This window comes from Apis cerana, linkage group LG14 (genome assembly GCF_029169275.1).
Source record: "Apis cerana isolate GH-2021 linkage group LG14, AcerK_1.0, whole genome shotgun sequence".
Taxonomy (NCBI): domain Eukaryota; kingdom Metazoa; phylum Arthropoda; class Insecta; order Hymenoptera; family Apidae; genus Apis; species Apis cerana.
Window position 1 is genome coordinate 4,160,865 of NC_083865.1, and position 15,938 is coordinate 4,176,802.

Sequence of the window (15,938 nt, forward strand, 5' to 3'; positions counted from 1 at the left end):
ATATCACATGTAAAAAGAAATTTGTTAGTAATATATAGATAAATTTTATTTTTTTAAGTTGACTAACTAAAACACATTCGAGAAAAAGATAAATTTTTCATATTTTTTTATTTTTCTTATTTTCAAAATTATTTTACGTTTATGCAAAATAGGTTTTTCTCAAGAGGTTTATTTTTTTAATTATAATATTTATAATCAGTTTATGATATCATTATAAAAATTAAAAATTGTCAAATACAAAATTATTGTTGAGAGTTCAAATTCTTAATTTAAATTAAGAATTATAAAAATAACAATATAAAAGTTCTTAAAAAAATATAGAAATTTTCATATTTATATACACAAAGTGTAAAGATATTTATATTTGTTATTTAACAATTGTTAATTAATTAATTATTAGAGGAATTTTAGTTTTCAGATTGGCTAACTATATCACTAAATTTTTTATTCTATTTTTATATGATGAGAAATTTTTGCTACGCAATATATATTTAAATAATGTGTATGTGTATATACATAAAAAATTTTAAAAAGATATGGGAATCCCAGAAAGATTATTCACAGAGGCCTTTATATTTACGTGGTTGTGCATTTATTATGCATTCTTGATATGATATTTAATTATAAAATTTAATTATTAAGTATTATTTCCAATAATTTAATACTGTAAGTACATTAATATAATATTTTTGTTATTAAATAATTAAAAGGTGAATATTCATCCATTTTGTTTTTTTTTTTATAAAAAGTATAATATATAAAAGAATAATATATGAGAAATTATGAAAATAGTTCTTTTTTTTAAATATATTTTAATAAATCTACTATTATATTATAAATATTTATAGGTAAAAAATTTTTTAAATAATTTTGGAATAAATTTTATACTTAAATAAAAAAATAAAATGTCAATCGCTGATCAAGATGCTGATTGGGTAAATATTAATTATTATATATAAGTGAAATTTTAGTTTTTTTCTTTCCATTCTAATTAACTATATTTTATATTTTTATAGAATGAAATGTTAAAAATTGCTAAATTGCAACAACAAGAATATTATGAACTTTTACCAGAATGGACAAAATATACTGTAGATGAATATAAATATTTAAGACAAAATATTGGATATGCACTTTTTGGACTCCCATCAGAAAATGAAGAAAATAAAAATGTGTATATTGAAGATGAAACAATAGGAAAAAACAGACAAATAAAGGATATTACTGAAACACTTTGTTACAAACCTAATGCAGAAAAAATTATAAATATTGTTTATGAACAAATATGCACACATGGTAAAGGATGTATAGATGCAGATTCAATATATTATGGAATAATTTACAATATATCATTTCGTACTAAAAATAATGTAACTGAATCTAATTCAAAAGAAGAAAAAGTAACTGATTCTGAAATGGAAGATAAAATACAGATATATTCAACACCAATTTTTAAAATAAGATATTTAAATAAAACTTGTATAAAGGAAGAAACATGGTACATTGACAGAAATGGTAGAGTATATAAAAGTTGGATAGATTATATAGAAAAAAATACTTTACCACAATGTACAATGGTTCTTCCAAAAGATGGATTCTATCATCCTGATCCAAATCATGAAATTACTGAAGAATATTCAACAGTATGGTTGGAAGTTTTGGATTCACCTGCATGTAGTATACAAGCAACCGTTTTTAAATATGGAGATATAACTTCTACAGTAATTGGCACATGTGGAATTTGTTTGGGTGTAGCATCTATTTTCACACCCATTGGACCAGTTGTAATGGGTAAATTAGATAAAATTTCATATAACTAAAAAAAATATACAATAATATGATTAATATATTAATATATATGAATAATATATTATATTGTTTCAAAACTTTTTGCTATTTTAAAATATGACAATGATAATTTTTGCTATAATAATCATAACAAAATAAATAAGATCATAATAATATTATTATTAAAATTACAGGTGCAACAGTAGCTTCTAGTATAAGTGGTGTATGGGCAACTGGTAGATCAATACAGAATTTAATAGATAGAAATTCTCATGAACAAAGTATAGGAATAACAGATAGAGATTCTTTTTGTTCATGGTTAACTATAATTGGCGGTACAGTTGGTTTAATGAGCAATAGTGGAAATGTTATTCTTACTAAACTTATAAAAAATGGTAGTGATATAAGCAATGTTGCTAAAGTTGCATATAATGCATTAGTTTTAAGTAATTTAGGTATTAATGGTTTTGGTATAGGATATCAGGCATATTGTATGTATCAAAAATATCAAGAAGAAGGTCAAATTCGTATATTAGATATGGTATCTCTGTCAGCTCATTTATTATTCTTTGGTAATTCAGTTATAAATTTACAGTTTGCAGAAGATCTCATTAAATCCACTCAAGGTAAAATCTTAGATGAATATAGATCTACATTGCGTTCTAAACATCTTCGTAGACAATTTAATCGTACGAAACGTAATGCTGCTGCAAACAATACAGATACAATATCCGAAAATGCTGAAGTAATACGTTATATCAATAGAAAGATAGATTTACAATTAAAAAATAATTTGAGTAATATTCCCATTCAAAAAAGTACTATATGTTTTGAAGATGGGAAATTGATGATTTGTGGCATTCGTTTCTTAGATCCAATGAAATTTGTAGAGATATTAATTAAGGATGACGGATTTTCAAGTGAAAAAACATTTTCATTTAATAAAGAAAGTAGTGATAGCAAAGATATGTTCATCATATTAAAAGAGTTGCTTTTGAATTTATTAAAAAATATATTTTCAGATGATAATAACAGAGAAGAATATGAATCTGAATTTGATAATATTTTAAATGATATAAAATATATGAATAATGCTCCAAATATTTTTATTCTAATATTTAAAATATCTTTTACTTTAATAACAAAATCTCAATTTTGTTCAGAATATTTATCAAATGCAGTTCATTTTATATGGTGCTATATAAAAGAAAGTTTGATACAATTTAGTTCAGAACTTATTAGTAATAACGAACAAACGCAAAAAAAAGTATGTGAAATATTAATAGTTTTATTTGAAGATATAGAAGAGACAATAAAAAAATTATCACCTGCTTTCAAAAAATATATTGAAGAATATGTGAAGAATATAAAGAAAAACTTATGAACAATATATTTAAAGTTAAATCTATAGAATAATTCTTCGATTCATATTCTTTTTTCCGATTTGAACAATCGTTATGTCGATATAATTTAACTGAGATGTAACATAATAATTGTTTTTTCATTATGATAATTTATTATGATTATTATTATTATTATTAATATTATTATTGATAATATTATCTAACATGAACTGCTGTTCTCTAACTAGAAAATTACTTTTAATTTTTTAATTATAATCAATAATTGATAGTTTCTAAGCAATCATCGTCCATATATACTAATTCGCGTTAGATATTACTATCTAAATATTAAATTTTTAATAAGAAAATTTTCAAATTTTTAATATTATTTAAAAATATATTTTTCTAATAAAAATGGACAATAAATAATGAAAAAAATTTTATAAAAATCTAAGAAATAATATTCATACGATATTTTTTTATTAATAGTATTATATGTGTGTGTGTGTGTGTGTATATATATATATATATATCAATATATATATATATATATATATATATATATTAAAGATAATAAGAGGAAGTGCAATTATATTAATTAAAATATTAGATAAATATAAGAATACGAAAGAAATGTACAAAAATATTGATGAACATATTATTTTAAGTAACAGGAAAAATATTTTTCTATTTATAAAATTATATTTTATATATAATTATATTTATTATATTGTATATTGTTTATATAATAAAGTTTTAATAAGAAGTTTATATAAAAAGCTAATTAAACTAAACTTTTGTTTATCATACATATTTTATTAAAATAAAATTAGATATTTCAAGTTTAATAATAATTTATTAGAAAATATATAAAAAATTTATTCTTTTACCTTACATATATTAACGCGCGCTTACACACATACATAATTCTATTCTATATTCTATTTTATTTAAAAATTTAATTTTGTACATTTAAAATTGTATTTATAATATTTATAATTTATATGTTTCATTATTTCTTTTTCAAAATATTTTATTTGTAATTCATATATTTCTGAATTATTGTAAAAAAAAAAGCTGTTACAATTTTTTTACAGGTTTATTAACTACATTGAATCGATAATGAACGAATATTTTTATGTAATTTTTGCATTTTTAAATATATTATATTTCATGAAATTATTCTAAAGATATATTTTAAAGTAGAAAATAGAAAAGTAGAAAAATCTTTTACATTAAAAATTTACGTACAAATTTGAAAAAAAAAAAATAAGAATTGTTTTCGATATCTTGTACTTCGTCTCTGATGACATCATTTCAAGAACCAAATATAGGAAAGTGGATAATGAAAGAAAAATAAAAATAAAAATAAAAAATTAAAAATTGCAAAATCAACGCTATTTTCATTACTATAGATGAAAAAATATAAAGAAGGAAAGAAAATAATAGAAAAAGAATGAAAATAGAATAAAAAATTAATAATTAGTGTCATCTCTTGATTTCAAAAAACATTTTTTTAAAAACATATAAAAGATGGCGCTTATATTCAGTTCTTGTAGTCCAGAGATGGCACTGATCCTCAATTTTACTCTCCTATCTTTAAAAAAGATATTATTAGTACTCAAAAGATAGCGCTGATAGATAATTCTTATTTTATGTTTGCTTTTTTCTTATTATTCGCTCTATATATATATAGATATATATATAAATATCACTTTAAATTCTGGAAGCATTCTAAAGATGGCGCTGATTCTTACATTTTCACTCTATTCCTGTTTTTCTTTCAATATTCTCTTTCATCTACACTTGTTCTATTATTTTTTGCCTAATCTTTTGATTAAAACTTTTAATAAAATCCATTCGACAATTTTTATTTAATATTGTAAATATTATAAACATATACATTTTATACATATCTATATAAATCTATATAATTCTATTTAATTATATCATTACATATTGTTTCTATATTTAAATTTTTACACATCGTAGGAGGTATTTAATTTTTTTTATCAAACGGAATATACAAATTTTAAAAATCGCGGATACCATTATAACTCTATTAATATGTTACTTTCATATTCGTTTTCACATGTTTCTCTTCCTTTCTCCAAAGCACCGCATCTCGAGAAACTACTCGTCTCTGACATATATTCCTTATGCATGTGTTTCAATATTCCCGACACGATATATCACAATTGCGAGTACTACAACTGTATATATTTATCTATATTTTTTACAGATGTATTGCGCAAAGGAGATCAAGTATCTATTTCGAAATTGTCGACTGATAAAATAGCAATCCGACTAAGGAAACGGACGGAGAAGATTCTTGCAAATGAATGGCAAACGGATATCGATTGAAAACCGCGCGCATTAATTTCAAGAAGCTAAAGTTTAAAGCTTGATTGAGTTTTTGGAACGATAGCCCGTTTACACGACTTTTTTCTGCGGCGTTCCAATTTCCCATCGTGAGTGACCATCAATCCTTTTTTTCCGAATGTTAATTATTATTCTCATAGGAATCAAAAATTTAACGAACCTGTGTAAGATTCGTATGGTGATGATATGAGATTATACCATGTTTATAAAAAAGAAAAGAATTTTAATTTGAAATTTGATACGCAATTGATACAGTACAAATGTAAGTGAAATCTAATAGGAAATTTCATTTTGTAGGATTCGATTAATTCCAGAGTTATCATTACAATTCATTATATTGTAAAACTTGGGGTATTATGAAATGAAAAAAATATAAAAAAATTTGAAGATAGAAATATTATATTGATAAAATTCTATGGTGATAAAATGTATGATTAATTAAAAGTAAAATTGAAATTTTAAAAATATAATAAATCTAAAAGGAACAATAGGAAGAAAATTTTTAATATCTAAAGCAATAATTGTTGTTGCAAACCTCTCATTAATTAATTAATCATAAAACTTTACAATCCATTAATTTCATTCATAGCAAATCTATTAAAAAGATAAAAAAAATACAAATTATTTATTATTATATAAATTGAGATTAGTAATTGAGATTATTATCGTTAAAATAAAAGAAGAAGAGGAGGAAATCAGGAAAAACTTTTAAATCGAGGAAACATCGTTCAAAACTTATTATTGAACATAAAATAAACAGATATATCCGAGTATTAACGAGTAAATAAACGTTTGACAGAATGATAAAGATCAATTTCAAAAGATATAGAATCACATATATTTTCGTCCGATTTTAAATTAAAAAATCCGATTTCTTCTTTCGCTTAAAAAAATATTTTTAAAATTTATAAAAAATCACAAAAAACGATGCAAAAACCAACCCTTAAAGTAACGTGACTCGTTTAACAGCTTCAATACACATCACTTCTTTTTCTTATTCTCCGTTCGACCCCTTCAATCCCCTCAATCCCTTTCCTTGGCAGCACAAGAGGCTCCTCTTTTGCAGGACGAAGGGCATATCCGAAAAATAAAAGAGGCTGAACTCCCTTCGTCTTTCTGCCTCTCGACCCTCGAGTGGCGAGAGTGAGGGTACGCACCATGCGTGGAATAAAGTGGACCACATTGTCGGCGGAAATTGCCTTTGCAATCTTCAGAAGGCTGCCTCCATTCGGTCGCCACCTACACGAACTTGAGTTTTTTTTTCCTGGGCGGAAGTTGCACGTGGAAAAAAAGATAGAAGCCTCGTTTCGCCGCACCTATGACGACGACGACGACGATGACACCCTCTATGGGCAGACTGTTATCTGGGAGGTCTCTTCAGTTCAGCTAGAAACTGGATCTGAAACTTTATGGATGGATAACAATTCTCGTGAAATTATTTAACTTGAAGAGCATGCGAACGAGATAGGTTATCCTATTGATTAATGGAAACTAGGGATCGAAACTCTTCTATTTTTTAATGCAATTAATTTTAACGATTGACGGATTTTTATGGAGTTTTATTTTCGTTTCGAAGAGTACGATATTGTTTCATCAAGTTAGATATATGTTTTTTATTTTTTCTAGATAGTTATTTTATTTTAGAAAAAAATATGGTGAAATGAAATTTGATTCTTCTATCCTTCTTGTTATTGCTCTCGGATATGATTAGGTTAATGAACATGATAAGTCAATTTCGTACGCAGACAATGAACGAGTTAGTTTCCTTTTGTATATTCTTCGAATCAATTGCTTTTGTTCCTGTCTCTAAGGCGATGATAGGAAAAATTTATGCAAATATGAAAACAATAAAGTGTAAATGATTCGGGAATGATAAAATTAAATGCGAACTTCTCTCGATTTATATATATCGTTAACTGAAAGAAATAAATCAATTGTAGGATCTCACAAAATTCTATAAGATTTCATCACTTGGTAAAAAAATTTTAAAGGTAAAAAGATATTATATTATTTTATTTAAATATTGATTAAATTTTTTAAAATATTTTTTTAGAATAAAGTTAAAAATAAATTAGAGAAAATCAATTTAATAATAATCAATCAATAATGAATATTTTTTCCAAATTAGCAGGAAAATAAGAATTGCCATGGTCTATCGAATATTTTAATTTAAAAATTAAACAAAATACGAAACTTCAAATATTTGAATATTTGAATATTTCTTATTGAAAAAAAAATTGAACGAATCTTAAATTTTACACGAAAGGAAGTTTAAAAACTTGTCTCGAACAAGTGAAATATTTTATTTTCATCTTCTTCAAATATAACGTAAATATAACGTAAAACGAAGCCGTCATGAACAGAAGCCTGTGTTTAATCCAAGAATATCTTCGAGAATATCGAGAATATTCCCCATTTGGAATACTTTTCATTTTTTTCGGCCGATTAAAACTTGAAACACAAACTTTTTATTTCGGATCTTTATTCAAAGAAACGAAGGAAATGGATTTTCTCGTGCGGTATCCACGTGCTCGTGCGCGCATTTTTCCTCATGTGAAAACGACAAACGGCGGCCATGCTTGATGACTGCAGAAGCTCCTCTGCCGTATCATAAAGGCCCATCCCCACAACGCTTTCATTTCCACGGTTTCAGATTACAACACGCTAAAGTACTTTTCTTCTTCGCTACGATCGTTCCTTCCGTGAATACTGGAAATACTTGCTAACGTGCCTGGCAATACGATTTAGACGAACGCTTTCCCGCTTTTATCTTTTCCCTTTTTCGCCTTGCATCGCAATATGTATCTACAATCAAGATTCTCTATTAACTGCCATAATACAGCGTAAGATAAGTACGATAAGTAGTAACGGAATCTTTGTTCTGTGAAATATTAAGTTGTCTAGGAAATCAATTATTAGTTGGATTTCATCATTTAAAGTACAGATATTGACTGCTGCTTATTGACAAAAATTGAATGGTTTTTGTGAATATGTTCTTACAAACATATAGTATAATAAATATAATAATAATAATTTCTCTCATAAATTAATTAATAGAACTCTGACAAAATTAATCCTTTTCATCTCTAGAATCAACTTTCTAAAACGAATATCTTACCACCCCATATAAATATGTACACACAACATTCATTTCGAAAATTAATATTTATGCACAATTCTTTACATAATTCTTATTTAAAAAATTCACATAACTAACAAAAATAAGCGTATAATCGTCGTCAAGGAAGTTCAGACACTACAATACACAAATAGGTAGCATGACCAGCCAGTACCTTGCAAATTTTATTTCGAGGCGTCTCGTACGTGAGTCTCGATCTTCCCGATCCTCCCTCTGGGAAGACCACTCCTCCCCGTTTCAACCCGGCGTAATTCGATGCATCGTGGAAAGAGGGATCGAAAAAAGGATGGTGGAAGGATGGTAGAAGGCCGCATCCTGAATTCTAAATACAAGCGTCGCGTTACGTTTGCACTAGTGAATCAGAAAATATGCTGTTTACAAGATGCACGTAAACCTCCACCACCACTTCCTCCCTGTACCATACGCGGCCTTGAGTCTATGCACAAAGTGGAAGTGCATAGTTTGTCTGCGCACGTTCTTTTCACTTGACTCGCTCTTTTCGATCTTTGGTTCAGACACATCCTTAAATTCGACGACGTTCGGTTGATAAGAAAGGAGATATAAAGTGGGGGATGTGCAGAGATATATTTAATTTATTCGTATTATTCCATCGATTATTCCGTATTTCGAGAACATTCGTTTAGAAGAAAGTTTGGATCTTTCTTTATTAATCAGAATTATTAATCAGAATTATAATTGGATTTTTATTTTTTAAAACTTCTTTTACGTATCTTGTTGTAAATAATTTTCAATTTTCTTCGGTCTTTTAATGATTGTGAATTTCTCAATGTTCTATTCTTTTGCTAATTCATTTCAATGAAGAACTTAATATTTTTCGGTTTTACTTAAGAACATTGTACACATAGAATCTCCATTTTACAATCTTTGGTAATACGAATGAGTATAATAGACCATGTTTTATTTTAACATTTTTTTTTTTTTTATTCCAAATTTAACGTAATAAAGAAGTTTGTACAAGTTTGAATATCGACGACTGTATATATTTTTATTACGTTTGATGAAATTGTCATTTATTATTGTAATTTATTATTCTCGAATCGAGACGATCCTCAAATTTCCTTTTCGCAAGAAATGTTATGGTTCCACGGCGTCGTGAAATTTCATGACGAGGGGATACAGAGAGTTAGAGAACAGGATTCGAGTGTTATTACCAGTGAATAAGTTTCGAGGTTCCTTTGGAGGTTGGAGTGTGTGCACTTTTAGTTAGTATCTGGTGAATTTGCTCTGTTTTATGCAAATATATGTTATATTTGGAAAGGACGTTCTCAACGATGTAATGTTGTTTTTAATAAATTGTCGATTCGAGATTTTTTTAATTTAAATATTCATAATTAATAATTACCGTTTTATAAAAAATTGCTTCAGAGTAGCATTTTTAAATATTCCTGCGAATCCGAATTCTTAATATTTCATAAATAATACACATTTTCTCAGATCTGTATCAAAGGTATTGTGTTAAAAAGAAATAAACATTTCATAAAATAAGAGAATCTTATAAAAATTTTCAACGAAAAATGGAACGCGTGGAAAATTGAGTTTTTACAAGTATGTTAAAATATTACGATAGTAAAGTGAAAACAAACGTAACAGGTTTTATAACTTATTCAAGTTGCAAATTCCTGATGAATCAAAGTATTCCTTGACTTTGTAAATTAATTTAAAACGTATTCGAAGTTAATTAGCTTCAGAAATGTTCCTCGTAATCGCAGTCAAAGAGAAAGTTTCACATTTAATAGAATTCAAATTAGCAAATGGAAACATATTCGATATCTTGGCGAGCTGCTATAATTGAATATTTTAGACGATATTAATAAATACAAATTTTTAAAATGGAATAACTGCTAAAAAATGTATTTTTTTTTTGCCATTTAATGTAATATAACAAGATACTTGTTTGAAAACAATTTAATATTTCCTTTAACTTTTAGAAAAATAATTTAAACAGTCTCAATCTCAGAAGCGATGTGTAACGGAATATCATAGTATGTCGAGTCGATTTCTATATAACTCACAGATTTGTAGTAGATTTGTAGTATATAAAAATATTTCACACGTATTTTTTTGTTTGCTAAACCGTCGAAGGGGCAAAAATAGCTTTCAAAGTTAAGGGTCGAAAACAATTTTTGTGGAATATCTCTAAAACTATCGGAGCTGGATAAATGTGAATGGAAAATTTTGAATCGAAAAAAATTGCCATACTATACACAGACTATATCATCAAAATCTATATACAAAGAAACGTTTAAATTTTCATTTATCATTTATAAATTTCTCATTTTTCGTGACTAAAGTATAATATATTATCAATTACATCGAAAACTATCCCTATCCTTGTTCCACTAATAAGAAAATATACACAAATTGGTGAAACTTAAGTAACAGAGGATAGCGCACGATATGTCCACGTTACGTCTTTCCTCGAGGGTACAAACATTAACGAGGACAGCTATAAAAATCACCATTGGAAAAATAAATGTTCCATCGAAAGAGGGGGTCGTTAATTCGAGGGACTGATGCCTCACTGTGTCGATAAAACAGCTGTTTTCCTTCCATACTATTCCGCAGAGTATCGAGCAGAGGATGAAAACGCGGGGAAATCACCCGAAAATCCGTTTTTCGATCGTTACAAAACCAATCGCAGTAAATTTAACCATACCGCGGCGGCGCGCGACATCTCTGAGGGACGCGAAAAATCCTACGTGTAGATGTTGCGTATGTACAGAGTTGTGCACAGTGTAGGAAACGGTTGATCGCTATGAAGGAGTGAGAAGGAAACGAGGGCGCAGACAGAAGGGATAGACGTCCTTATTTATTTGAGGATAAAATCGGTACGGTGGTGAGGTGACACGCGGAGAATTTGGAATAAGAAGAGGAGGAGAGGAAATAAGCCTCCCGCGTCACTATTTCACAAGGTTTGTCAATCGAGGCGAAAAAGTTTTTTCTTCAGCTTGAAATCGCTGGGATACGTATCGTGAAGGATATTTTAATCCTTTATCGTTTTTTATTACCGATATATATTCGAAACATTGTTCGTGAGGAAACACGTTTATCTTTTCAGCATTACCTTATTTTGATTCGTTGCATGTAGTTCGTAATTGATTTCGTAATTTCTCCTAACTATAACTTGTCTTCATTACGCTTCTCTGTTTCCTCGACTGATCATAATGGTCTTATACTACTTGCTACGCTAATCCGTTCTACTCGTCTCATCGCGATTAGTTCGTTCTACTTGAATCAGTTTGTTCTACAGAATAATCGATATACATAGAGCGACGTACATACAGTTCCATTTTTCCTAATAACTTTAAAACGAAATTTTGTTTTTTTATTCGTAATCGATATATACTACTTTATAATAGAATTATTCGTCTGGAAATAAAGGAGTTGGGATAACTAATTTGATCTGTCTAATTCGAATATATATAACTTATCATGGAACAATATCAAGAATATTTCTACGACGATTTCTTAGAAAGTAACCAAAATAAAAAAAGAGAAAATCAAATCACTCCTCAGACTTAGAAAAGAACAAATTCTCCCTCCTCGTAAAATTTATCCGAGCAAACAGTCCAAAGCAATTCCATCTCCCTGTAATTCCTTCGAGACATCGAGATTACATACGTATAATAACCGACGCAAACGATTTCAAAAAGGAATCACGTCTCTCCCCCTCCCGCCCTGCCCCGGTTTTGGAGACCACATTTTGGGAAGGAACGACGTAACCTCGCGCGATCCTTTGACATCTATCTAAGGGATACGTGTCCCATTTCGTATCGTAGTCGAGAATACACGTCGGATCAAAGGGTTTTCCACGACTTCCTACCTCTCCTCTCCCTTTTCTCGCATTTTATTGCGATCTCCCCTCGGCGAGGAGGAGATGTCTCGAACCATCCTTTCAAAGGTTTCAACCTCTCTCCTCCTCGCCTCTCCTCCTCCCCTCGCGCGCACTCTAACCGTGGCGGGCTTTTGATACGTTTCCTCGATCTTCGATAAAGCGAATCGTCGGGGAAATATTGTTTCGAGACACGATTATTCGGGAACGGCTGCTGTTTTAGCACGTTTCTCGAGATCACTCGAGAAAAATATCGCCTCTCCTCAATTTCACCCCAATACCTCCCTTTTTCCATCCCTCACGCTCGGGTTACTTTTCACGCGAAATCTTCACGCGTTCTCTTCCCCTTCTTCTCTCCCTGTCTTGTTTTCTTTCGCAGAAAAGGAGATTTTTTCAGAGAAGGAAATTAGCGAGTATGTATTTCTATCTTTTAAACAGTATCTAAACAGTATCTGACGTGTTGTAATTGAAAAAAATTCAATAATTCGTTTCAAATTCGTTCTGTAAGTAATTTATGCGAACAATGACAGACGATAGAGAGGAGAGAATTAGAAAAGAATTATTGTATTTAATTGCGATTAAATGATAGATGGACAAAAGGAAATGCGAATGTATTATTATTCGATAAGGCGGTTCTTTGCTCGGGGGAGGAGGGAAAGAGAAGGAAGAACAGTTATTTTCGAAGATAACACGTTGCTTTGCATAAAGTAATTGAAAAAGTGCATGTTGCATTTTCCTTCCTCGGAAAGACAGTACATTATCCGGTAAAAGAGAGCACGTTTTAAAGCGGCTCCAGCGCTTCTTATAACATCATGTTAGATGCTCCCTCTGGAGTTTGCCCATGGAAATTATATGTAACATCACTCTTCACGATAAACTGGAAAATTGACGTTGTTATGATTAAGAAAAATTGCCGGGGATCCCCGTTTAATTCAATCTTGCCGCTGGTTTCGAGCGAATTTTATGGAAAATGGAAAGATTTACAAGAAGTTTTTACATAATTGGATCATTTCGAAGAGAAGTTTCTTTCAATAAATAAATATCACCCCCCATCCCGTTTTTACAACGTTCGATCATTCGTTTTGCAATCATAAACTTTAAATTTTAAAATTACTTCTCCCCCGTCATAACAGGATATAAAATTTGATTCGTAACTCTCTTTTTCCTCTCTTCATTGCAAGTTACACCGTATGGATGAACAAAAATTCTTACAAAACCATACCGTTTTAATAGACACGACACGAACGACGAAAGTTTAAATAATGAAAGATCCACGTCGGTTCCCTTCTTTTGAAAAGGGTAGACTGTTAAACGAGCGTAATACACTTGCCAGTCGACGATTCGAAAGGATGAGCGCGGATATTGCGACTCCAGGAGCCCCTTACCGGTCCTCCACAAACATGGCCGGGACATTGCGGAATCCACATACAGGACGCATCTTTTGTGGAACCGTGATTGTCGCAAAATTGTCACTGGAAAACACACGGGTTGTATAAATAGAGGGGCGGTTTCGGTACGGCTCTCGTGACTCGGTGAACAATTCGTGGACGCATAGCGGAGAGAAAAGAGGAGGTGGAAAGCAATCTAGATAAACGGTTTCGATGCTCGTTACGAAGCAGGATGTCTCGAGTCTTCTATTCGTTCGAAAAACTAAAAATCTCTCGATCTCCTATTTTCATTTATTTTATAATAACGATAATCACGAACGAGAAGAATTATAAAAAAGAATTCCCTTTTATTATTTTCTATCAACATCCACGTTTAACTTTTCAATATATAAAAATCCCTTACAACTAATATTAAAAAATCTAAATCCCCTCTCGTTGTAAGATCCTCGAATTGGACCATTCCATTACCGATCGGTAAATCCTATTAAAAAAATATTTTCACGAGTTTCACGCAACAACGAAGATTTTAACGTTAAAATTCCACCTCGACTTCCTCCCCTTCCCGTCCATTATATTCTAATCGATAACTCGCAGCACACCGAACGCTGCAAATCCGATAACAAGCCTTCAAAGGAGCCACAGCGAGAATCGACAGTCGAATACTTCCCTCTCCTTTCTATCTTTCCTCGACAAGTCCCCCCACCCAGTGGAATCATTCAGTGGACGACTGAAGGGAAGCCGTCGAAGCCGTTGGCTAATTTCAAGCGTCGCCACGACGCCGCCGCTCTGAGGACAGGCCTTCCCCTCCTAATGAACCGTTTTTAAGATATTGAGGTCGTCACGTCACGAGATCCGACAGGCGGAACAAAGCTCCGGCCGAAGACTTTAAAACGGTGGACAGATTCTGGGATGGGCGGACAGACGGGTGGGTGGAAGAGGAGAAGGTGTGCCAGATTGCCTACCCTTCTCCTTCTATCGCAAAGCCTCGATCAAAGATCCTTGTGAATATACAGGGATGTCGTATCGGGCTACGTGTCCCGTGAAATTATCGCTCAACAGGGAGATACCAAGGTCGTTCAGCACGTTTGTAATGTGGTATTAAATCCTCGTACTTTACTTACTTTAGTGAGGTATAAGAAGTGAATGTGGAAATATTTCTAAATTATTTATAAATATATAAATATGTGGTACGTATCTGTCTGAGAAATGTTATGATTCATTCGATGTTAATATGTAGGTTGAAATAATTTACGTTGGATAAAAGCGTAATTCCGTTTTCTATGGTTTCTGTGGTTCTCAGCCTTTCAATTTAAGCGGTATTTTTTTTCAAATAAAATTTTATATTCTCTTTTATCGTCTAAGGTATATAACGAGCTATAATTTCATCACAAAGGAGAATATACAAGGTAGTTTTCAAATAATTTTATCATGAGATTTTTTTCTTTATTCGATATCTTCTCGCAGATATCATTTAGTCTTTGAATTATATTTTTCAAATATTTGTCTCTTCATATAAAAATCATTAAATTGAACAATCCAGACGTTTAAGGTTTTTCTTTCTTGTATTTTTACTGAATTAATTCGAATTATCCAGTGGAAAAAAAAATAAAACTACATATCGTATTACAGGGGATTAATTGATATCTTGAATTCATTGTGAAAGAAGCAGATTCTCTTCATTCCGTAATTATCTCTTTGTCCATATTCATTTAAATTTATAATTCTTTCACAACGTAATTTAATTATTTAAAGAGGAAAAAAGGTTATCGCGTATTGAATACATATTTATTTATTTTTTGAGGATAGAAAAATTATTAAATAAAAAATTAATGAAATTTTCGTTTTAAATGAACCTGTTAAAATAGATACTTTAACATTTATTTTAATTGAATAAGAAAATTAATCGTGTAAAATATCTAAAAAAATATACAACTTACTTGTTCTTGAACAATTATTCTAAAAAAATTGATTTAAAGTCAATCTTATTTTATTTATCATTTATTTCGCGTAACAGAATTGGATATTTTTTATTTAAAGTAACAATA

At 29.8% G+C, this 15,938-nt stretch overlaps 1 protein-coding gene and 1 long non-coding RNA gene across 2 annotated transcripts in view; one reads left to right on the forward strand and one right to left on the reverse strand.

The window, feature by feature from the left end:
- Positions 1–451: 451 nt before the first annotated feature.
- On the forward strand, positions 452–3,915 carry LOC108004475 (uncharacterized). Its single transcript, XM_017067422.3, has 4 exons — positions 452–666; positions 849–935; positions 1,017–1,791; positions 1,983–3,915. The coding sequence occupies exons 2-4, from the start codon at positions 906–908 to the stop codon at positions 3,170–3,172; spliced, it is 1,995 nt and encodes a 664-aa protein (XP_016922911.2). The 5' UTR covers positions 452–666; positions 849–905; the 3' UTR covers positions 3,173–3,915.
- Positions 3,916–6,230: 2,315 nt separating this feature from the next.
- The window catches only part of LOC133667338 (uncharacterized), a 47,377-nt gene continuing 37,669 nt past the window's right edge, over positions 6,231–15,938 (reverse strand). The window contains exon 2 of the long non-coding RNA XR_009832735.1: positions 6,231–6,918. This is a non-coding gene — a long non-coding RNA (uncharacterized LOC133667338). The remainder of the gene's footprint in view (positions 6,919–15,938) is intronic.